The sequence below is a fragment of the Falco cherrug genome, chromosome 14 (genome assembly GCF_023634085.1).
Source record: "Falco cherrug isolate bFalChe1 chromosome 14, bFalChe1.pri, whole genome shotgun sequence".
Taxonomy (NCBI): Eukaryota; Metazoa; Chordata; class Aves; order Falconiformes; family Falconidae; genus Falco; species Falco cherrug.
The window spans coordinates 12,914,534-12,939,743 of NC_073710.1; the positions used below are offsets into that span (position 1 = coordinate 12,914,534).

At 37.6% G+C, this 25,210-nt stretch overlaps 1 protein-coding gene across 2 annotated transcripts in view; it reads left to right on the plus strand.

Annotated features, from left to right (window-relative positions):
- Nucleotides 1-22,097, plus strand: part of DYNC1LI2 (dynein cytoplasmic 1 light intermediate chain 2) — a 28,721-nt gene extending 6,624 nt beyond the window's left edge. The window contains exons 4-13 of one of the 2 annotated variants that reach the window (XM_055726671.1): nucleotides 1,150-1,380; nucleotides 8,395-8,558; nucleotides 8,900-8,993; nucleotides 9,561-9,696; nucleotides 10,018-10,129; nucleotides 11,212-11,271; nucleotides 12,009-12,050; nucleotides 12,496-12,613; nucleotides 13,627-13,743; nucleotides 19,084-22,097. In XM_055726671.1, the coding sequence (XP_055582646.1) occupies nucleotides 1,150-1,380; nucleotides 8,395-8,558; nucleotides 8,900-8,993; nucleotides 9,561-9,696; nucleotides 10,018-10,129; nucleotides 11,212-11,271; nucleotides 12,009-12,050; nucleotides 12,496-12,613; nucleotides 13,627-13,743; nucleotides 19,084-19,190 (1,181 nt within the window). In that variant the 3' untranslated portion in view covers nucleotides 19,191-22,097. The remainder of the gene's footprint in view (nucleotides 1-1,149; nucleotides 1,381-8,394; nucleotides 8,559-8,899; nucleotides 8,994-9,560; nucleotides 9,697-10,017; nucleotides 10,130-11,211; nucleotides 11,272-12,008; nucleotides 12,051-12,495; nucleotides 12,614-13,626; nucleotides 13,744-19,083) is intronic. The other variant, XM_055726673.1, reaches the window with a different exon arrangement.
- The last annotated feature ends 3,113 nt before the right edge of the window (nucleotides 22,098-25,210 follow it).

The window sequence follows — 25,210 nt, forward strand, 5'->3', positions numbered from 1 at the left end:
GAGCACGGGGCAGGGAAACATAGTGAGGCAGAGTAATTACGAAGCTCAGTAGCCGTTTTGTAAATCTGGACTCCGCAGGGATTGGTTTGCTGATCCATGTACTTCAGAATTCATGTACCTTGTCTGTAATACCTATGGAGAGCCACAGTTCCCTCTGGACAGCTGTAGTAGAATAGGGAATACTTTAGAAGAGGTACTGGGAAGACTCTGGAAGATAGAAACAAATGGAGTTGTTCCTTTTCAGGAAGAAGTTCTGAGGATAATGTAATTATTTTCTTTTTAATAATTTTTTTGGGGTGGGAGGGACAGAGTTGGTTGTTCAGAGTACCTGATACATGATTCCTGGATGATGCTCCATTTTCAGTTTCTTCGATTCTTGTCGAAGTTCACGTTTGGGGTAAAACTCATGCCAGCTGTCTGTCCCAGCTGATTTCCCCCCTCCTGCCTCGCATTTCAACAAAAAATGTCCAGTTGCTATCAGAACACTGGCGGGGAGGGGTGTGTGTGTGGAGAGAAACACAAAAACTACAATACCAAATCATTTGTCCAGTACTCATTCTGTAAGGAGCCGGCAAGTAGGAGCCAACGTTAAATCAGTGTGAATTAAGAGCAGGTAGCACAGCTTTAAAGTTTGTTAGGTTGTAGGTCTTATCCTGTGTTTGCTCCTCCTACTCCTGTGCTAGAAACCTAAGCTGCTTATTGCTTGTATCTTGTTTGCAGCTTATTTCTGTTGTGAGATGTCTTTAGTATTTTAAACCAGCTTATGTGTCTGAGGGACACTCGGACTTCCCTGCTGGACTCAGCTGTAACCCCCCTCTTTTGAATTTGGTGTTACATATGTGCCACGTGTATTCTGCAAATCTAGGATTGTGCAGTATCTAAAAACTGTTGTGTCAGCCTTCCTTAGTAAAAGCCAAAGAACAGAAATTACTTGTTTAAAATGATAAGATTCTGAACCAAGAAAAAAACCCTGTGAAATGAGTCATGTAGGGATTTACACACGCACCTGCCTTAAAAATAAACAGGCGAGATCTCCTGGTGGTTGAGCTTTGGTCTTCCATTTGACACGAACGTACTCATCTGTTTACTTGTAGACTTGCAAAGCAAAAAGTTGGCATCTCTTGAGTTACAACTACCTTTTCCTTTCAGATCATACTCGCTGTAATGTTTGGATTCTGGATGGAGACTTATACCATAAAGGGCTATTGAAGTTTGCAGTTTCTGCAGAATCCCTGCAAGACACCATTGTAGTCTTTGTTGCAGATATGTCTAGACCTTGGACTGTTATGGAGTCTTTACAGAAATGGGCCAGTGTCTTGCAAGAACATATTGATAAGATGAAAATTCCTCCAGAAGAGATGAGAGACATGGAACAGAAGTGTAAGTCTTTGTGCATCCATATTTATTTTTTTTTTCTTCCATAGCTCTTGCAACCTTGTTTTGTAATAATGTATTTCTTCAGATTAGTGTTTTGAGAATGGATTGGATAAGAATTACTTAGAAGTTGTAACTACAACTCTGATTCAAATAGACTCCATTAGGCTTTAAAACAACTCTTCCAGTTTTGCTGTGCTAACAAAACATCAGGTGAATTAATGGTCTAAATCCCTTGTAATACTGATATTTTTATAGTTTGATTTTTTAAAAGGCGAATTTAAAAAAAAAAAATTAATCACATTTTAAAAAATAATGACAAAGTGAGCTGTCTGCTTTGCTGTGGTATCTAAGCCAGGTCTCGTTCTCGTACTGTGTTTGTCTTAACAGCAGGTCCTGTTTTTTGCCCCTGTTTTTCACGGGGCTTAGACTGTGATCCTGGTACATCTTAATTGTCTCTACTACAGCCGTTCCTACCCTGTGACTTTAGCAATGTTGTCTAAATTAACCTTCTTTCCTGGCATATCTATGGCAGGAAAGAATCTGGCACTGGCAAGCAGTCATTGCTGCAGTATTGTTTCCTGCAGCTGCTTTTCTTTCTGAAAATAGTTTTTAATGTTTCTTGAGAGTTTTTTCTGTTTTCGTATTGAATGACTCCAAAATAAATTCCTCCAGTGGAGAAGACCCTAGCAACATATATTCTTTTTCAGCTGAAGTGTAGATTCAGCCTGATGCTGGCTGGTTGCTGCTTTTGTTCAGGGCTGGTGGCTGGCTGTGCTGGAGTGTTAAAACCTTGCACGTACTGTCTAGTAGCTTCCTTGGATTCACCTTAGGGAGCAGCGGAGTCAGTTTGGCCTATGAACATCCAGACGTATTTGTATAGCTGATAATCCTTTCTGAATGTTAAGTATTACTTTCCCAAAAGGCTTATACCTACAGCCTACTAGCTAGAATTTAAACTTAATGTTTGAAGGCACCTGGGTTTGATCACCAGGTTATATTAAAAAAAACCCAAACCACCTAGAATCTGACAGTTTTTAAGAGAAAAAGCATTCTTTTATGTATGTGAGATTTTTCTGGGAGATGGAAGGGCAGCTGTAGTCTCAAAATACAGCAGGTAACCCAATTTACACTTTTCTGAGACACAGCAGGTTTTATGGCAATCCAAATAAACGCGGAGTTCGTGCACTTGCATTTTACTTTTGAAAAGAGAAGTGTTTTCAGCCTTCACTAAGAGTGTATTATATACATTATATATATATGTAATGTGGAGGAGCCTGTTACAGCTATGGCAAAGCTTTAGCACCGTGTTTGGGAACTTGGAAGACATTCCAATAGTATTGTCTCAAAAGATTTCAAAATTAAAGTATTGTAGAAATTCCTAGTTTCTCTAGTGCTGTAGTAAGAGTGGAGGGAAAAGGAAGACTTGAGCCGCCCAGCCTGCAGGGCTCAGCTGCCATCCCACGGCTGAGCGGTGAAATTCGGGCCAGTATCAGCGTGCAGGTACAGCAGGGAGGGGCCCTCATGTCTCCACTCCCGAACTTCCATCATGCTCCTTTTCTGTCATTGTGTAGGACACTTGTGTCACAGCATCACAAAACGGTCAGGGTTGGAAGGCACCTCTGGAGATCATCTAGCCCAACCCCCTGCTAAAGCAGGGTCACCTACAGCAGGCTGCACAGAGTCGTGTCCAGGTGGGTTTTGAATGTCTCCAGAGAAGGAGACCCCACAGCCTCGCTGGGCAGCCTGTGCCAGGGCTCTGTCACCCTCAGGGTAAAGAAGTTCTTCCTCACGTTCAGCTGGAACTTCCCGTGGTGCAGTTTGTCACCCCTTGTCCTGTCGCTGGGCACCACTGAAAAGAACCTGGCCCCGTTCTCTTGACACTCACCCTGAAGATACATGTATGCATTGATTAGATCCCCTCTCAGTCCTTTCTCCAGGCTAAACAGGCTCAGCTCTCCCAGCCTTTCCTCATAGGGCGATATTCCAGGCCCCTAATCATCTTCATAATATCCTCTTTGTGTAATAATAATCTTTGTGTCATCTCAGATACCTGTCTTCTGAGTTCTTGTAGACTGCCCCTAAGCCCAGGTCGGTGCTCAAAACTTTGACCACCGTAGCTTGTAATTCTCTTAACAGCAAATCGTGCTAAAAGAAATTCCTGTTATAAGTGTGGCTATATTACTGTAACTGCTTAGGCAATATAAAGTACATGTGCTTGTATAATGCCTTGTGGCTACAGTCCATCAATAAAGCTACACCAAAAAAGTTTTTCTTTCGAAAATCCTGCTGCGTATGCTTCTGGAGATAAGCTGCCACTTAGAAAACTAGGAATCACTGTGTTGCAATAGCCTGGATTGAAAAAACTGGGATAATAAAGCACATATGCAAACCAGGCAGTCAAAACATAGAAACAGGGTGCAGAGTGAAGTGTGAAATTCATTCCAGTAAAGCCCTGCTGCAACATAATGCCACATGAATGTATACGATGCTTGACTTCAGCTTGCAGAACCATATTGCCCTACGCACCCTTCTAGATAACAGCTGGCCAAGCTGGATGTCCGCAGTGCTCTCCCTAGCTATTACACTCAGCACCAGTAACCAGTAGTTCTTGTTGACCCTGGGGAAACGTTTTCTAGTATTATCCCTTTAGCATCTATTGACAGTGGTCCTACCTTATTCTTTCTTCATTACCAAGTTCTTAACAGTTTCCAGAAATCCTTTTGCTAGCTCGCCATTCTTAATGGAATTGAATATTGGAACTTGGAAAGTCTTTGCTTTCAAGGCTTTTGTGGCCTTTCTCCACCCAACGTTTTGTCTTGTGTTTGCTATTTGAGATACTGATTCTTGGCTGTGCTGGGTGGATGCCGCTAGGCTCCATCTGGTATTGAGCAGCTTTCCTTGCCTTTTGTTAAAGAGCTTCCAGAACAGGAGGCAGGACACACATAAGGAAGCAACAGGCTGCCTTGAAAGAAACTAAATTATTTAGAGTATACCAAGGGCATTGTTTGTTTGTACTTGGTCCTATCGCTTGAGCTGCTCTGGAAGTTCCTTGCTAAAAGCTTGGCTAGTGTGGATTCAAATAAGTTATGTCAGTTCAAATACTCTAATTTAATTCAGGCTCAAATATGATAAAGTATTATTTAAATAATAACATTTGAATAATTATTTTGGGGAAGATCTGAATTCTGCCTCCCCGTTTATGACAGCAGAGCAGAAAAGAAGACTGCCAAGAGTCAAGAAATGCAGAAAGGAGGTATATTGGTAAAGTGGTTATATTAATGTCCTCTGTAGCGTTGGAAGCTAAAGGCTTGAAACACAGTAACATTTTTTCTGAAAAGTTTTAGTAGTGTCCTATTTCAAGCTGAATTAGTTTCACGTTCTCAGCTGCTTTTTTTTTTCTTTTTTTTTAATTTGTTTGACATACAGCTCAAAGAATTCTTAAGATAAGAGGTAAAAGAAACACTCACTTTGCCCAGACAACTTTTTTGTAGAAATTCTTTTCACGAGACTAAAATTTACGATCAGTAAAGATGGTGCACAAAAAAGTTAAAAGTGGCATGAATTGATTATGGAACTTCGTAGAATATAAATATGGAATGATTGTCTCAGAAAAAGTTTGTGTTTCTCTTGTTCTGCTGTTCAGTGGTTTTGTTATCTATCTAGTTAAGTAAGTTGCAGTGTTTGTCTGCTGTTTCCATATTGCAGTTAAACAGTACTCCAAGACTGAGGATTTTATTGTTGGTAGAAAATTAAACTAAAGAATAAATGTGGGTTGTGTTCTTGGTGGTACTTTGAGTCAGTTCCTCCTGTGACACAAATGATACACCTGTTCTTGTTACAGTTAGCTTCCAGTAGCTTGTGTAAATAGTGAGAACAAAATAGTTCACTGGAAACTTGCATTCATTTGCTATATTAAATGCAAAAGCCTAAATAAAAGGCTCTTTACCTAGATAAGCCACGAGTTTCATAGATAAATCAGCACACTGTAGTGGATGTGTGATTTTTACAGCACATCGTCACTTGGTGATTATTTTTAAAATGTAATAGGCCATTCCTAGTGCTCGAGCGCATTGATAGGTACCAGAGTATTGATTTGTCAGATGAACTGGCTTTTTTTTTTTTTTTGGCTTCCCGTTTTATGTGCATCATCTTATCTCTATTTTCTGTTCAAAAAAACGTAAACCAAAGTTGTTTTCCCCTACTTCTTAATAAAGTAATTTCCCGTACCATATGGAATGTGATTTCTTAACATGAATTATGTGGAGGAGAAAATATTCATAGCTCACTAGCAAAAAGGGAGAGGAAAAGATTTGTGCAAGTCATTTGGATGTGCAATGGACTTTTTGTCCATTAAAAGTTTGAGAGTGGAGTTCAAGTGAGAAACAGATACGGGAGGTAAGGAAAAAGTATTAACTGACGTGAGCTTCTCTGTTAGCTGCTTGGATTGCAGTTTGTTCGTAAGAGGTAGTCTGGCAGCACTTGTGAAACAGGTTTACTTGGATGTAACAAGGCTTGGGAATGGGGGTTGAATGAGAGTCTTTAAAAGCATTTTAAGAGCCTATCACTAACAGCACTTAAACTGCTTCAATTGTGTATCGCTGTTGGACACAGTAGTATAACTTTCATCTTCTTGTAACTCTAGTAGTTACCTGTTCAGCGATGCCCTTGTTAAGGAAAGCTGTTTGCTGTAGCATTTCTCAGCCTCTAGCCAGAGATTAATGCCAGACAATATGCATTATTAACAATCCACGACACCATCTCCACAGTGAAGTTTTTTTTCTCCCTCCATGCATGGATCAACCAGAGTGAGGTATGGCCTCAGTGATGGCTGGTCTGTGATCCATGGTGTTTGGTACCGCTTACGCTTGGGGAGGGGGGAGAGTTGGGAATCTCAGCTCTCTGGGGTTATGGTCTTCATTCCCATTCAGCAGAAATTCGTGAGGGATGTGCCGTCAGATTTCTGAAGTTTCTACGATGCGTTTGCTATTATTCATCTTGGGGTATCTTGAATAATGATTGGTATCATGTTGTCGGTCTTACTGTTTTCAAGAGGGGTTTTTCTTTCCCAGATTTGAGGGGGTTTATACTATTTCAGGTATCTCAATAAAGAAAATTATTTTGTTTTCCTGCTTTGATACAAACAAAACCTAGGAAACTAATATGGTCTGATTAAAATGCTGTAGTAAATTGAGAACAGTATTGTCAGATATTCTTTTACATCTGATTAAGTCAAGAGAGACCTATTTGAATGATGGTAGTGGATGTAAATGATGTTCCCTTAACTGCTGTAATACACTTGTCTTCAGTAGTTTGGTTGGTTGTTTTTTTTTTTTTCTATCCTGAGCTAGGCAGAGTTTGAGTAATTAAATAAGTACTTTTTTTAAACCCTTTTCAAGTTAAATGCTCTGGATTTAACTTGGTTTCTGTGAGAGTCAGTAAGCATATTTAATGTGCAGAATGTATAATAGCATTTTCATTTCCAGTTGCTGAGTATGAAGCAGTACTGGCGGAAAGCATCTCTTTGAAAGCATTGTTGTTTCCTCTCCACCAGAAGGCACTGCCTCCCCAAGTTTAAAAGCAACTGCATTCAAATTGTTTTTATTTAGTTCCTTGGGATACATTGAATTGGTGATTGGAAGTCTTGTGGTCTATATTTAATGTGGTTTTTTAAGTGTTTCTCTGGACTAGAGCTCTTGTTTTCCACAAGAATCACGCAATTTTCTATTTCAAATAAAAATTGTATATTACGCAGCTTTGAACAGAAGTGTTTTTCTGATCTTCCTTCCATGTGCCCGTTCTATTGCAGGAATGGTTCCTATTTTGAAAAGGTACAGTGACTCCATTTTGCAAGATTTGTATTGTAAACTTTTCTGAGGTTTTACGACTTCCTAAGCCTCAGAAGTATCAGATGCCCTGCAGTACGGTTGCAGTTCCTTCCCTGTCACATGGATGGATGTACTGAACAACACTCTCTTTGTGACTGTGCTGGAGACTGGGATCTTTTCTGAAGAGTTTTCCTTACCGTACACACAGGCAGCCTGCTCCCACTGTTTCTGAAATAGACTCCTTCACGGGAGCAAAGCGCGGAGCTGTGCTTGCCTCTTGCCGGAGGGCTGATGGAGGAGGCCTCAGGTGGGATTGCCATGTGAGGGAGGGCCCTGGGCCTTGGGGAAGTGCTGTGCCAGGGAGCAGACACCTCCCGTGGGCAGGTTTATCTGGTCCATGGCTTTTATACTGAAAAAAAACCAAAAGCTGTAAGTTGCAGCCCAGTTTTGATAGAGTACATGGGGTCACTGTGCTTCCAGAATAGCATTAATACTATTTCTTAGGCACTTCAGTATTTAGTGAGTATTCCAATAACACTGAGTACTGTCACTGCCATAACATTAAAACACTGAAGAAAGCATCTAGTTTCCTCTGGACACCATTGTAGTTTTCCAGAATATAACGGAGTCTATTCAGATAACATTTAGAAGTCCTTGAGTCTGTACTTAAACAGTGTATTTTTTTTATATTTCTAGCACCAGACTGCTGCAGCAGAGGTATAAAGTAATAGAAACTTAAATTGTAGAATAGTTTCTAAGAACGAGTGGCTGTTTTAGCTTGCTGTGTTCTGTGTCCATGTTACATTTTCACTATGCTTTCTTTTAAAACTGAGTACAAATTGCATTGCGTATAGGCTGTGTTGCTAAACTACATTTACATTTTCTGTTGTTGACTCCTGTATAATGAAATGCATTGAATTGAGGAATATGCATTTGTGTCTACTATAGCTCTTGCAGCTAGTTTGGATTATTTGTAATGGCTCCAAATTGCTCTTGATTTAGCTTGCTGTAAATTTTGGTGGAGGAGAATTGTTGTGTTTGAAGGGGCAACAAGGCTAAAGCTTGCATCATGTAGTGCCTCATTATAACAGGTGGGAAAACAAGGTGAGATTCCTAGTTAGTCATAGATTAATTACGGTTTAAAAAGAAGAACTAGTTCCTTTATTGTACCTTAAGATCTCTCTCTTAATAGTTATAAAGGAGTTTCAAGAGTATGTAGAACCTGAAGAAGGCTACCAAGGATCACCGCAGAGAAGAGGCCCTTCTGGCCAAGAGGATGAACACGTTTCTTTGCCACTTGGAGAAAATGTGCTGACTCATAACCTTGGTATTCCTGTGCTGGTAGTTTGTACAAAAGTGAGTTTTTAGTTCTGTTTGCTACTACAGAAAAGTTTAATTTACTTTTCTTTTAGAAGGCATGCTTTATACAGACATGCAAAATGAATTCTGGATTAATATTAAAGGTATTTATTTTAAAAGCAAACTTCTGCCATTAGTGTCAACTTTCAATTTTGCAGAAGGGGTAATAACCTTATAAATTATGTTAATTACTTGCTCTTTTGAGTTATTGGTGGCATTTTAAAGCCAAAGGCTCTAAGTAAATGTAATGTGTGTGTAGTATTAAGGAAGCTGTTTTATGATGTACTGGGATCAAATGACTGGGGTTTTCTCATTTTATTTTTCTCCCTTGCTTCCAGTGTGATGCAGTGAGCGTACTCGAGAAGGAGCATGATTACAGAGAAGAACACTTCGACTTCATTCAGTCACACATTCGTAGATTCTGCTTACAGTGTATCCTTTCCTGCAGTGAAGAGATTTGCTGTAATCTGGAAGCAAGAAAATATGTTTTAGTGTTGAATTGCACATAAAATTAATCTGAGAAATTGCCCTTCAAGATTGCTTGGTATTCAGTTTGTTACTGTGTAGCACTTGTTGTTTTGGAAATGTTGAGAAACGTGTAAAACTTCCAATAGGTTTTTAAATTGTGCATGGGAATTGGAACTTTTGTTCCTTTACAAAGGATTTGTCTTGTACTTTGTGAGGTGGTTTTCCTTGGTTTTCCCCTTGGAACTTGCAGTTCCCATATAAACTTGAGATCTCGGCAGTCTCGAGTTTTTTAATTTTTCAAAGGTAAGTGCTTGGGAGGGTAGGTAGCTTTTGTATATGTCAAAGAAAAGTATCATGAGTCTTCTCCTGTTCAACCTTCCTCTCCCTGAATACTAAATGGCTGTAGCTTTTGCCTTGAACTACTCCTCAAAATTAGGTCCAGCAGAGATATGTGTGCTCTCTCAAGTTTTGAAATTCTTACTATAGTTTAAAAAGTGTATCTTCCATAATTTTCCTTAAATACATAATCAGATGGAGCTGCCTTGATTTATACATCAGTTAAGGAGGAGAAGAACCTTGATCTGTTGTATAAGTACATTGTACATAAAACATACGGTTTTCAGTTTACCACACCTGCCTTAGTGGTAGAAAAGGATGCAGTTTTTATGTAAGTATAAGCAGCATGGTTTCAGAGTGTTTTCTATTAAGCACTACACTTTTACAAGATATATATAGAAATAATTTGAATAGTTTGCGTTGTTCAAAAGCTTAATATGAGAGTCTTCTGAAATCCTGAATTAAAAAACTTAGTGCAAAAAACAACTTACTTGGGTTACTTGACTCAGAATATACCATTCTAGTTATTTAGTATCTTTGTAAGACTGGTGTGTAATAAAATTGCCTTGTTCAGATAGAGGGTAGTAAATAAATGGTCTCTGCAGAGGCGCTTTTAGTGACTGAAAAGGCATAGCTTTCCTTCTTTTTATAGACCTGCCGGTTGGGACAATGAAAAGAAAATTGCCATTTTACATGAAAACTTTACAACAGTGAAACCAGAAGATGCATATGAGGATTTCATTGTAAAACCTCCTGTAAGAAAGGTAAAAAAGGGGTAAATTCTTCCCTGCCCCCCACCCACAAAGTGCCCTTTGCTTGAATGGCTGCTAATAACTACTAATGTTGAAGAACTCCGAATTTAAATGTAATTTTTTTTGTGTGTATCCAAATGCATGAAACATTAAGCTTTCATTTTCCAGTTGTTTAAAATACTTCAAGCAAACATGGAAACCATTCACCTTACTGAATGAAAGGCAGTCCAAAAGTAACCATTTCACATGAACCTTTTTGCACCTGTAGGGCAAAACCACTCTTTGAAAATGGGGAATATTGTTGTAGGACTTGAACAGTTTACACACACAGACACACAGAGCATCGAGGTTACCATGTAAAGGCAAATACTGTCAAACAAGACGGTATATCGCTATTGCATTAACATATTATTAATGACAGATTTCTTCATGTAAGGCTTCATAAGAACAGTAAATAATCCATATAAATTCTGTATATTGCTAGTTTTGTGAGTATAGGCGCACAGGAATAGGAGAGATGTAAAATGGATAATACGGAAAATTGTAAATGAAAACTGTATTCTGGTCTGCGTTGGAAAGCTTCTTTTACAACTTTCTTACACACTTAACGTTTCCAGGGAAAGATCTAATCCTGTTGTTTGTAATTCATGGCACCTACAGGAAGTAATCATTGCTTAGTAGTAGTGCTGTGACTGGTAAGAGCTAGTGTAATGCTTTTGAGGGCCAAGGGATTGAGTGTGGGGTCTTGCGGAGTAAGGTAACATCAGGTATTTTAAGAGATACTGATGAGATTAAAACCTAAATTTTGAGGTGAATGTGGCTACTTTACAAGTACTCCTCTTGCTAGGAGAATACCCACAGGCTGGCTCAGTGCTAGTCTACTCCATTCACTTAAAATGCTTTTTTTTCAATTACAACTTCTTAAATGTTACTTACTCCTTTAAATGTGAAAGAAGTTGTGTTTTGTTTTTCTAAAAAGTAAAGAATGGTATTGAAGTTTTGCCTCTTTTTCTTTCCTTTTGATCACTAAAACACAAAACCAGTTACAGTATTCTCAATTTTTACTTCTAAAAACAAAATACTTTGTTCAACAGTTAGTCCACGATAAAGAGCTGGCAGCAGAAGATGAACAAGTATTTCTTATGAAGCAGCAGGTAAGAATGGAAGAATGAAAATAAGTCCTTACTAAAGATTTCAATTTAAGCTCTCTGTTGTTATTGCCTTTAGTTTTTCATTCCTCATTTAAATCACTAGGTAGCCACTTTTCAGCCTTGCAAATTCAGATGTAATTTTGAAATAAGTCTTTTCTTTATTTAAACAAATACCAGGAGAAAGTATAGCCACTTATCTGGGCAAGTTGAAAGGAAAATATGCTGAGAACAGAAATAATTTACATGTCACAGGAGAAACGCAAGAAGTCAAATTGAAATTTCACAATATAGATGTATTGATGTATAAAATATAAATACTTCTAAAATGTAACATCTTAGCACTGCAGTTTTCTAACAGCCAGAGGCTTGAAAGACTGTAGGGTGTCAAGTTGGTTATGCTGTATTTTGTTATTTTCTTTATTGCTCTATTTAAAAAACCTAACGATACTTTCCTATATAATTGATTATAAATATCGTAGAGGTTGCAGACCTTGGTGTTTATGGTTCTGACTTGCAGTTCTGGAAGGGCTGTGTAAGACAAAGGACTGCAGCTTATTTACTCCTTTTAACTGTCCTCTAGTGGTAAAGTCTGGAAGCATATAAATATCAAAGAGGAAGCCTGGAAATAGAAATAGGGGGAAAAAAATCAAAGAAATTAATGATTAGTCAGCTTCACTCTATATTATTCCTTTATATTTTTCTGAAATATATTTAATATTCCAAATATGTTGTTTTTGCAGTCATTCCTTGCCAAACAGCCAGCAACGCCTACAAGAGCATCAGTAAGTAGATCCAAGAGAAGAGTAGGAGGTGTTTTGTTCCCTTCTAGGGAAGAGGGAATGATTCTAACCTGTAGAAGTTCGTTTTGTAAATGAAAATGTAAAATACATAATCGCCCCAGACGGCAGAAAGTAATTAAAAAAAATAAAAAAAAGTGGCAATACTTAAAAATGTTGCCTATAAATTACTTCATTCTAATTCACTGCGGAAACAGAAATACCTGACAATTATTGAACTGAAAATTTCCTGTAGGGATTCATCCTTTCTTTTAGTGGAGGCACATGCCCAGAATAACTGTTGTTTTGTTTTGTATTTTTGTTTCCCTAGTGTGCATACACTACAGTGCTAATATAAAGGTTTTAAAAGTAACTTGTGTGTAATGTAACATTTGCTTTATGTAACTAACCCACTTAAGTTCTGATTTGTGTGATTTGGACTTTTTTTAAGGAATCTCCTGCAAGAGGCCCTGCAGGATCCCCAAGAACTCAAGGCAGAGCTGGTCCTGCCAATGTACCCAGTGCCTCACCAATAACATCAGTTAAGAAACCAGATCCAAATATTAAAAGTATGAATAAGCATTTTACTGTTGTGGTTTTTTTTTTTCCCTTCAAAAAATAAATCCTGTTTTGTAGAAAGATTTTGGAAATTTATATACTAATGGTATAGTTAGTTTAATAACAGGAATGAGTTAATGACAGAGCTTCAGGTTTTCTTTTTTTCTTCTTTTTGTCATTCATATGACTTGAAGTAGAGTTCTGCTACTGCCAAGCAGTCAGAGTTCAAATGCATTATTTCCCTAATATTTGCCTAAATATGCTTATTATGCATCAGTTGGATTATTAGAGTGAGGACTGCTGTAAACTACATGCAGTTTTATACTTCATATTACTGTTCTGGAATCCACAATGAAACTTGTTCTTCTACTAAACCCTCTCTAGAATGTCATTTTCTAAAGTACATGGAATAACTTGGAAATTATTTTTCCAAACCTTTGCACACCCTCAGCCCTAAGGTGGAGCTCCACATTGCTGAGTGGTTTCTTTCCTCTCTGTATTAAGAAGGTTGGTAGCACTGGTGTTGTTTTTAATTGCGCGCTGTGGTGTCATACCTCACTTCCAGTGGATGAAGTACTCATGCAGTTGTAGATCGTGTCTTATTGCTGTGTATCCAAGTTCTGATTTATGAAAAGTAACGTGGCATTTAAGACTGCACTAAAATGGCTGTGCGACTTGTGCAAGGCTTACAAATCTTTAAATTGTACATTCATACTTAATGCTTTCTTTCTTGGCTTCTACATTTAGAAAAAACAAAAGCATACAAATAATTAGATTAAAATTCTGTGAAACCCCCGTATTCCAGAAGAGCAGTAATATGCTTTCAGTCATCTCTGACTTTGCCGAAGAATGCAAAGGACTACTGTCTTTAAATTGAGCAGGGAAAGACTTTCTCATATTTGAGGCTTATTTCCTTGATTGGTAAGAGAGTTAGTTATGTGTGTATGTAAAAAACCAAGTTCTGTCATTTACCACCAATAACTATTCTGTGGTATATAGATGTATGTATTTGTTTTTTATTTAGATAATGCTGCAAGTGAAGGTGTCTTGGCTAGTTTCTTCAACAGTCTCTTGAGCAAAAAGACTGGTTCTCCTGGGAGTCCTGGTGCTGGAGGAGTGCAAAGTACAGCCAAGAAATCAGGTACTGGACTTGTTATTGCAGGCTGGTTTGCAGCTTTTTAGTATTTGGCCCACATTGGTCAAACTGTGCATATCTTCTAAACTGGTCAGTGAAGTGACAGACCTTGACTGATGACAATGCCAAAATGTGTAGTCTTTAAAAAAAAGAACTAAACTACTGCAATTTCACAACTCCAGGGCTTCTGTTAAGCCTGCTACATCTTGATTCTTTGACCGAAGTTATATTGCTGGATTATAAATTACATTTGAGTCTTGGTCATATTCAGAAAATGCTGATTCCATTTTTTTACTTGAGAATTCCTTCCTCTCTTGAGACTTAACTTGTTGCTTAAAGGATGTGCAGTTTATTGGGTTTGGACTGTAGTTTCCAGTCAAACGATTGAAATCTCTCCAGAGTTAAAGTTTAAATGAATTACTGTTTATGACAGCTTGAAGTTATTCTCTCATAAATTAATTAGTATTTTATTGTGATCCAACACAACTGGTAAGACTGATCAAGTGGATTTGTTCTGTGCATGGGACTAAGACTGCATTGTATGAGATTATTTGCTGATAAGTAATTGCACTGTTTAGGTGAAAATCGAGAAACCCATCAGAATACTTGGCACCTATACAAAACTCAGTGTTGTGAAATGCATGGTTGTTCCACCTGATAGTAGAAATTTACTGTTTTGATTTTTTAACTGTTTCTTTTTGATGCTGGCTTTCCCATCACACTTAGCATTCAGGAGCCTTCCTTACAGAATTATTTTACTACTATATTATTGATAGATATTCTACTTCTGATCCCAAACTTGTTAGATCATGTAAAATTTAATGGTGACGCCAAACCTGTGGTTTCTGATGCTTAGAGGAGAGTGTGAGGCCCAGCCAGACATTCTGAACTGGAAGTGAAAAGTATTTGATGCCAGCCACAGTGATGATATTGCCAGTGAGAGAACCAGAGCAGTTGTTGGAGTGTGGGTCTTTGAACTGAAACTATTCCTAGAGAGGAGGCATAAGGATTTATTTGAAAATGGCTAGAATTTGGCTTATGGGAAGTCAATTATTTTGTTGGGGTTTTTTCATTATAGCATGATGAATTCTCTAATTTATCTTTAGTAAATTCATTTATAGTAAAGATAATAATTAAAGAATTATTTGTATTCGATTATTTGCATATTATTATTGTATCTACATTATAACAATATTTAATCAATTCTTTGTTGATCCAGAATGCCTTCTTCGGTTAAACACTGAAAGGTGTCTCCTGCTTCATCAAGTGCAGCTTCATGCTATTGCTGACCACAACGTCACATTAACTGTTTTTATAGAAATAGGACTAGAAATATTTTTTAGGAATTACTTTATCCACGCTCTTCATCTAAAGCAGAATCAGTTAGGGAGTTCCTGGCTAGCAATTAAAAGCAAACAAACTCTGAAATAAAAGGTGTAATGTCATCTCTCCTGGAAGACAATTAACAAGTACTTAATTTCTTAGTTATTTTTTCTCTTGTACAGTCGGTGTTTCTTAATCCCTGTACTATTGTCTTGTTTGAGTTGGGGCAGGGGTCTGTGTTGCCCCCTTTCTGTTTGCAGCAGCCTTTTGCCTGTGGGAAAGCTGTTACCCTTTTGCCTGCGACTTTTGTCTGGACTACAAAAATACGCTTCTGCTGGCCTTTGCTCACAGGACATGTTCTCACAACTCTGATAATTCTTACTGTTCTGCTTTGGACTGTCTACTCCGATGACCTGTTCCTTTTGGTGCTCAGAAATGACTGCAGTATTTCAGACAAGGCTTTGTCTGCCCTAAATAGGGGTTACTTAATCCATGTTATGTGTTGTGCTTCTGTTTAGACATCACAGTGTGATGCAAATTTTTTTTGTATTTGTGTGGTACTGGTCAGGGTTTGTTGTAACAATACAGCCAGTTTAATACAATTCCTGCCTCCTAGTAGGAGGTTTTCTAGTCTGTATAAATTACCTTAGTACTTCAGAAGGTCATATGTTTGCTTGATCGCTGGTTTCCATTCTATTACTATGCACCACTTTGATAATATTTATATAAATAACATTTGACCTCCAATCCTGTCTTTCAAAATCCTTTGTAGTCCCTTCAAGCGTGCTTGCCTACATATCTGGTATCTTCAACAGTTGGACAGGGTGGACTGCTGAGTAAAAATAATGACTAGTACTATGGATAACTACTGGGTGATTTTAAGAATTACAATACACTTATTTTTCTGAAATATCCAGACTGGTTTTTTTTCTAGTTTATTTATATGAAGGTTGTGTGAGATGTGATATGGACCACTTCTCCCTTCTCCACAGGACCTGTTATCCTATCATAGAAAGAAATTTGGTTGGCTTGACACAACTTGTTGGTAACAGATCCATGTTGATTGTTGTGCTGGTAGGCTGTTCGTAAGCACCTAAAACATAATTGCAATTGCTGGAAAAAATACTAGAGTAAAAACTAACTAGTCTGTTATGGGCTTTATTCTTTACTCTTTCAGTCTTATAGAACATCATGTGCCTTTCGGGAGTTTTCAAAGATAACAAATGGCTATGTGTACCATCCCCACCTCCCCTCCCTTGTGTCAGCATTAACTTCTAATTTAAATAAATTATTTATCTCCTGAAACATCTAGAGACAGCAGTCATACATCCTTTCTTAACTTGTTTTGTTAGACTAAATTAGACAAGTTCTCTTCTAGTGTTCTGTTAGAGGCTGAGCTCTGTTTTCCCTACTAGTTTCTTCTTCATTAGTTCCCATCGTTGGCTTATCTTTTCTTGAACATGGGTGATTAGAAATGTATGCAGCGCTCCAGATATATCTCATTGTAGTGCCTGGTACAGCAGTTCTCTCTCTTTGGTGGAAGCACTTCTCCTGAGTGATCTCAAGGTCGCAGTTGGCTTTTCTTGGCTGCATCAAGTTGGCAGCCCACGCTCATTCCCTGACTTTTGGAACAGAACAGTCGGCTTTCCCTCACAGCAGAATATGCCTGTTCCTTGTCAGCTGATGCGCTCACATCTTATATTCAACCAATATAAGATTAAACTTTCCCAAGAAGGTAAGGGCTCCCAATGTTGGTATCTGAAAAGCTCTTTTTGATTTTTCTAAGGTGCTGGTGGTAACATAAAAGATTACTTGCTTTATTGTGGAAGAGTTTAGAAGAATATCTTGGAGAAAGCATTTATGGCAGCATCCTCTGTGCAAGTAAATGTACTAAAATGATCTTTGTAGGCATGTTAAATGTCTAATCTCAACTGTTTAAAGAGCTCTGACTCTTCAGAAGGGTGACACTAAAAATACCTAGCTTTAAAGAGACCGTCTGTTTCTCCCACAGCTGTGAATGTCCTGTGGTTGAAATGCTGAGGTTCTGTCACAGGAGGAGGTTGTGGATCTCAACATACTGGTCAGCATAGTTGGTTGATTGGTTTCTGCCCTGTCAATTCTTGAGAGAACGCTGTCATCTGGGCGGATGCTGCTATGTCATGTCCGTTTTCCATGCTGTGTAATTCCTCAGCCATCTTACCTCTGTGTTTCTGGACTGTCTTTCTTCCATGTGTTGATTATGATACTTCAAAGAACTTCAGTTGGTCGTTTCTGTGGTGGACTGTTTTGCTTCACATGGACTTCTAGACTTAAAAAGTTATTTCATTTATATTCACAGGAAGATCATTTGCCTCCACCCTTCTATTCCTGTGCAGTAGAGAAAGAACTAGAGTTCCCTGCTTTTGCTCTAATCTAAGGGAGAATGCATATAATTGTGTAGAACCCATCTAACTGAGTAAGGCCATTACCATCCTTGACAGTGCTTTGTAGGGAAACTGAAAGCAAGTATTAGTTTAATTTATAATGGAGGGGAGATTTTTATTTTCTTAAAAACTGCTCCTTGTATTTCTTCTCCTTTTGAAAAGTGCTCACCCGTGGTGGTGGTAAAGGGGAGTGTGTAAACCTACACATCACTGAACAGCTTGGCAATGTTTTTCCTGTCCAGTGTGGGATAGTTGCAGGAGACAGCTGCTTGGTATTATTTTGGAGACTTAAGTATCCAGTTCATCTAGCATTAAAAAAATATAAATTTTTTGTTTAGACCTACAAACCTTTTGATTGGGCAAGAACTTTGTGCGTTTTTTTAAATTGTTTTAGGGTTTAAGTTGTTTTAACTCTAAGGTACCATTAGTCTACATGTAAAGTGTTTTGTATTGTAAGTTACATGTTAAGTTACAAGTTAATGTACTAATTTTTAATTTTGTTTAAATACTCATGCTTTGAGTAGATGCTGTTAAGAGTACTGTAGATGACTAGTGCTTGGATCTAAAACCTCTATAGTGATTAAAGGTAACCTTTTAATGTGGTCATGTCTTTGTACTGTGGAAAAAAACACTTAAATCTCTAACAGTCAAATCTTGCCTTCTTAATGTTTTCAGCATGTACCCTGGAAAAAATCCACCTAATATTTCACACACATTTGAGCTGGAAAACAGATGCTTGTTAAATTCTTTGGCTATGTAAGGAAGCTGTACATGGTTATATAATCTAGTTTTTGTCTAAAAATATAGCTTTTTAATCTTAAATGCTTGTATGCTCTAAGCATTAGAATATATTGTTCCAATTTTAGTGATTAATTTGTCTGTGGGTTTATAATTTTCAGAATGAGAGAATTAAACTGATGGTTCAGTTAGATTTGTTAAGAAGTTTTGAGTCTAATATAAAAATGTAAGATACGCCTTTCCATGAAATACTTCAGTGTGTCTGTTTCCAATTGAAGAAGCCCTTTGAAATGACTGCTCTGAGATATTACATGAATATGCAATTCATGTCCCCTTTTTTAAGGGAAACATTGTCTGCAGACGTAAAAGAGTTCTTCCTGTGAGTTGTTTAATACTAAAATACAGCAAGTGTGTGACCAAACAAATGTGATTTTTATAGCAGGTGTCCTATGTACCTTGGAAAACTTGGATAAAAACTAAATAAATAATATATTTTTTTTAAATAAAAGGCCTTGCTATCAATACTAACAATAAAATTGTATACAGGTGATTTTTATAGAAAATTCTAAATGACCTGATTTTTAAAATTCTAAAACAGCAACTAAGATATATCACAGATATTTTTGTGCTTCATGCTAATGCATTTCATCCCTTTAAACCTTAATATTTATCAGTCTTCATTGGTACACAGGCATTATCTTGCATTGTGTCAGGCCCTGCGTTCTCGAAAAGGTGGCAGAATAATGAGAAAATAAATAATATATTGTCATATAAAAGTAATTTTATGAATACTTGTACTCATTGGTTAAAACATTTCATTGAAATGAAGATTGCTTTAACCTTGTCCTTTTTTTCTTTTTAGGACAAAAAACAGTTTTGACAAATGTTCAAGAGGAACTGGATAGGATGACTCGCAAGCCAGACTCTATGGTAACAACAAACTCTCCTCCAACAGAGAATGAAGCTTGATAGCGCATAAAAAAATGCATATGTAAATGACCAAATAACTATGTATATTGATCTGATAAGACCAGGAATTTTCTGCTATGGCAGATGCTATCAGTTTTCTTGGGGCAGGGGAAATGAGCTTACTACATCATTGCCTTGTCCCGGTAAAAAGTGCACATTCAGGAAGTTTGCATATAAAATCCCTCTGTATAAGATAACCATTTAGAGTTTATATAGGGCAATTCTTTTGGTTTTGGAGGTAAGCAGGTGCAGCTGCATTTCCTGTTGTGAAGAACACAGAGAAGCAAAATGGAGAATTCTTATTAAAATACTACTACTGACTGCACACGAGGCAAGAAAGAGAAATGAAATCCTCTTTTGGAGTTACTGGAATTGGCTACTTGTATGTTTGCAAATGCATTATATTCTTGGAGTGGTGGTGGTGGTAGTGGTGGTGTAACAGAGCATTAATTAGGTGAAAGAAGCCTAGGTAGGGAATGGAGCCCTAAAAGGGGAGAAACAGATTTGGGACAGCGAGAAACTAGAATGTTGGACTGACTGGAGAGGAGCAATGTTGTTAAATCCTGTGTTTCACATAGGGTAAATAATCACTGTTTTAAAAAGACTACTTTACATTGGAGAGTTCCAGGCCAAACACTAAGCATCATGGGAATTTATTCTTGTTATAAATCTCGTTTTAGTTTTTGAAGAAGTCTTAAAGAGTGTGGATGCCCTTTATGGTGTAGCTGACAAAGGGAGAAACTATAACTTGTTTAGATCCAAGTGCCTGGCACAGTGTGTGATGTGTCTTTAGAAGGTGCTTGAACTTATTGTGCACTGTAGTACAAACAGTCACTGTTTGGTTTTATTTTAAAATCAGTAGTTTGGCAATTTGTATTTAATTTTAAGTCCTGTTTTCTGATAGCTTCTGCCTTTTTTTATGCCAAGAGGCTAGCCTATGAAGAGCGGTGGGTGACGTATCATTTTCCCATAATGAAATGTGCTACAGAACACTCTCAGTATTTTTCTTTTTCTTACTTTTTGTAACTAAATATTAGCTACCAAGCTAAAAGTGTTTCCTGCCTTAACACCTGTGGAGGTTTTTCAAAAAAACTTTCAAGGCCCTACTCCCAACCACATCTGCTGCAGGTGCAGCCAACTCCAGTTCTGAAGGCAACCTAAAAAGTATGAATGTGTACATGATGGACATACTCAATAACTTGTTCTGTTATTTTCTTTAATGTAGCATTTCATTTGGAAAGATGGATTGTGGTTGTCCCCGTTCTCTAACGGAGCTCTGTCCACGTTCACGTAAAACCATGATTCTGTAAAAGCAAACCTGCTATGGTTACTGAAATGGCACTTTGATTTTTATATATGGTATGCTTGTTTTACATGTACACACTACCATAAATTAAAAATACTAAGCATATTCTGTGCTCTTAATGCTGAAGGGAAAAACCACAATTTGAATTATGCAGAGTTTACTTTTTATTGATATGAACTTGTTGTACTAAATCTGATGTCTGGATATAACTTCCCTAATATATATTGTTACTCAAATATACAGAACTAGATTGACCACTAACACAGTACTGGATGTTAACTTCAAATCCTATGTTACATCAAGAGGCTGTTCTTGTAAGTCTGTCTAAGCATTATCTAGAAAGCTAAGAGTATTTACTTGCCTCTTTGACAAACATTAACATGAGTATGTTATTTGTGCCAGTTTTTTTGTTGAAAATACTATTGTATTTTATTTTTTACTTCTTTTTTTTAATGAACGGTATGACCTGAAGTTATACAGTTGTCTAGATAACGGTTAGACTAAGACTGTGGCTGGCTGGCGGGTAATGTGGATGTACTTGCTGGTATAATGGGTGCCAGCTGCAAGTTACCACACCAGAAGAAGTAATTACACACTGTCCTTCTGACACTGAAAATTGAGATTGGAGACTAAAACGTCAAAAACCTGACAGGAAAATTGAAAAAAATGTGTGATCGTAATGGGATATAGTTTGAAAACCTCAGTCTGAAACTGCATTTTTTTGTTATCTAACCTGATAAGCACTTTCTCTAGTTATATGGCTAAAACTTAAAATCTAAGTACTTTCCCGTTCTATGAAAATGTTAAATAGACAAAAATTGATCAAAACTGATAATGCATGATAACTTACCAGCTTTGCAGAAAGATGCTTCTGACAAAACAAACAGATTTCCGTTTTCTAATTGCAAGTGAATGCTCCTAGTTTATTGAACAAAAGTTGTGAGTAATGTAGCATCCTGTGGTTGCCAAAGCCTGTCAACTTTGGTGAGCTGCACAGTTGTTATTCTGGTGTCTTCAAGCATTGGAACCAAAGGCCAAATTGCAAACAGCCTTTACATTTTCAAGTGAAACTTCATTTTATTTGCAGATACACTTGTATGGTAGACTGTTTAAACTATTATGTGACTATATTTATATGCATTATAGTGACTGCATCTACTGTTCACGTTTAAACTTAAGAAAACAAAAGATGAAAGCATTCAACTTGAAGCAAATAGAGAAGTTTAAAGATTGGCCCTCCATGAAAATGCTGTGGTTATGCTGCTTGATTTTAAGTTTGCACTTTTTTTATTGGCATTTAAAACTGTTTAAACTGAACAGAATTTCGTATTTTATTTAATTTAACTACGTTTAAGGTGACTGCTCTGTACATCATGAACTTAACAATATACATGCTGTAAATGAAAGTTCACTGTCCTGTATACTAAGTTTATTGGGTTTTTTTCCAACTTACAATTAGGACTGCAAATGTATGAAACAAACCTTAGTCCAGTTGTATGGCTTTAACCAGGTGCAGTATGCAGTCATGTGGAATCTTGCTTTCTAGTGCTGGCAAAATGAGGACGTCTTTACTGGCTTCAATAAACACGAATCCAGACTGCTTTATGTTGTGCTGCTTGGTTGTTTTTAAGATCTCCCTTCTAGAGGTCTTTCCGTGGGAGCAGAATATTGGTGAGTTCTGTGAACAGGAGAAATAAGTTGAATAAGAAAAAAGGCTTTTACAGTTGTGTACCTGAATGGTAACTTCCTTCTGGGGAGTTCTTGTACCAGCCTTTGCTAATGCAGCTCCTCTCTGGCATTCAGCGCATGCACATTGTGTAAGTAAAGCAAAGCTGGTATAGCTACGTTTGCACAGAGGTGTGCTCGTGATAGCTTACACCTTAACAGTTCGGTTAGCAGAACTGGTTTTGATGCAAAGTATTTGTGCTCATATATTTGATCTCATATATTTCATGAGAATGGGGAAACAATTGCGTATCTTCCCAGGTTAAGATGTATACCTTCTAATTTATTTTGTGGAATACTGTATCCAAGCAGAGCAGTGGTCCTAAATTTGCAGGATTAACATCCAGGTTATGAGAACTCAAGGAGTAAATTGCTTGAATGGTGCAAATGCCTTTTCTCTGCCAATAGCAAAACTAAGTTTTCTCCCTTTGGTGGGTGTAACAAGTTCTTCCTAGTAGGCATATAAGGAGTAGACTGATTAAGTTAGGATTCTACTTGTTTACTTCATTGCTACTTTAACTGGATGCCTGTATATTCCCTTACATTGCTTGAAGTTCTAGTTATTAATGTTTCTTGAGTCACCTTGCCTCTGAAATGCAAAGCAGCTAGGCTTTGGGTTTCTAAAATACGTAGTTTCTCTAGAAGTGAAAACTTATGAGGCCATGAAACAATTGTGAATTTAGAATTGCCATAATGCTTTATGTTTTAATGGGTTCCTTAACGCAAATAATTAATTTTAGCCCTTTAAGATGGCATTTAGAAAATATTAGAATTAGAAATTACTTTGGAAGGAAACTAAATGAAGACTTCATCTCCAGATGTGTGCTGAGGTTGAAAGTGACTTTCGTCAGAAAGACCATAACAGTGGATTTAAATGCAAGAGTGCCCTTGTAACTCTTATCTTCACTTTGCTGCTGTTCAACTGTAATTTGTTTTTTTGAAACCAAAATGTCTTCAAGTCTTTAAAAAATAATAATGGGATAATAAGGTTTTGGTGTGGAAAAACATCTCGCTGGAGGGTCTAAGCTACTCTTACAAGATGAATCTTTCACTGCCTCTGCTGTTCCAGATGGTGGTGGTACCTCCTCTGTCTTTTTAGCTATGGCAGGATTTTGGTAGGGAGCGAACTTCTCAGATAAGAACCTGTGCTCGGATAAAATCGTCAGTTTCTGAGTCTTTGTAGTTCAAATACCTACAAGGAAAAGGCTGTAGAATTTGTGAGGTTGTTACTGACCTAAACCAGACTCTTGTTGTCTGGGTAGGTATGTAGAGCTGCATGGAATATGTAAATTGAATGTTTAGCACCAAAAGCAGAACTTGTCTATTAGCGGGCAGTGTTAATTCCAAAAGCACAGTTTTGCTGGAATTCAGTTTCCCCTTCAAGGAAGCATTGACATAAAAATTCCAGCCTGTTTTACTACAGCCTTCATAGTAATTAATTACTTCTTCTCTGATCCACTCAGATTGTGTGGAGAAGATGATGTAAGCACAAATAATTAAGAAAGCCAACAGTCTGAATTAATGCTTTGGGAGACCACATGGCTCTGGTTTCACACACATCTGAGCTTTCTGCAGTCGAATGTAACTGTAGGTTATAAACAGGCATTTGATGTACTGGGAGTCGCAGAGGTGCAGGTGAGGGTGGAACCTGATCTAGCATGCTTCCTTTGCTCTGGAGAAGCGCAACAAAGCGAGCTCTGACTTGCACATGTACATCAATGCCTTTTGAAATTCAGATGCTTAAAAAAATAGCTCAAGGAAGTTAATTTTCTAAATGGAGTGCTTCACAAGTGGTAGTATAAATGTGGTGGTAGAATGCTTCAAAATCATGCGTGTCTCCGTAAACCTTAAGTGTAGGGCACCTAATTCTGCTTTTAACTGGCTTACAGCCACCCACCCCCAAATTAGTAGTATTAGCACCTTAGACATTTCTTTTGCCAAATACAGCAATGGACTGAAGAGCGTGGTGCTGATGTTTAGAAATACCTGATGCAAAAGATTTGACTTGTCAGTGTAAGTTGGTAAGTAGCAATGTTGCCCTCTGAAGCAGCTATGCAATCACTTTGGTCTGTGTACTGGAGGGGTTATATGAAACTACGCTAAGTTACGTGCAGGAGGTCTGGGAGATAATGTAAACAAGGGAAGCTGTCACTTTTCTCTGCTGCCTTTGTTTGCAGGCTTTCTGTGTGGCAGAATCAGCGTTGCTAGCTGTAACTTTTTCTCTGAAGAAGAAGGTCCTTGACTCCCCTCTCCCTGACAATTAATTATAATTACATGTTGCTGAAAGTTTCTGGAGATGAAATGTGCCAAGTCCAGAAGGTGGCAGACATGGGATCAGTGCCTGTAGGTAATGCTGCTTAGCGTGCCGTTGCAAGATGCCATATGCATTGCTTGTGATGTTCCCTTAATAATTCTTGTTTGGCAGATTTTTATTGCTTTTTATTTGCTAAGTCTCATTTCTTTTTTTGCTAAGTCTCTTTCAAAGAGTGAATTGCTGAATTTTTCCCAAACAAAAGCAGTTTCATTCAGTTCTAAGCATTCTGTTAATATGGGTTAAGCTTTTTTTCTTTCTAATTTTGAGTTGTCTTAAGACACTCTGGTTTCTTTCTTCTAAAAGGAAACTGTTGGATCTGTGCACAAGAAGGCCGAACTAGGTTGTGCAAGCTGCCTTTGAAAAGTGTCTGATTTTTCAGTGTGAATATTTACTAATGGTACTGTTGATACCTGTTTGTATGTTACACTCAGTGTAGCTGTGACATATGTAAAAATGTCATCTTTCTCTCAGACTTGCCAAATGCTTAAAACCAAAAAAGAATCCTTCAGAATATACCAGAAAGGTGATTGCAACTAAAAGGTGCTATGAATAGTCTTGCATGGATATGCATAAGAATGTGCAGTAAAATAAAGAAAATAAAAGAAAAGGAAACATGCAATTGTAAATCTCTGGCACGCAGCTTACCAGATGGACACCATTCCAAAAACCAGGCAC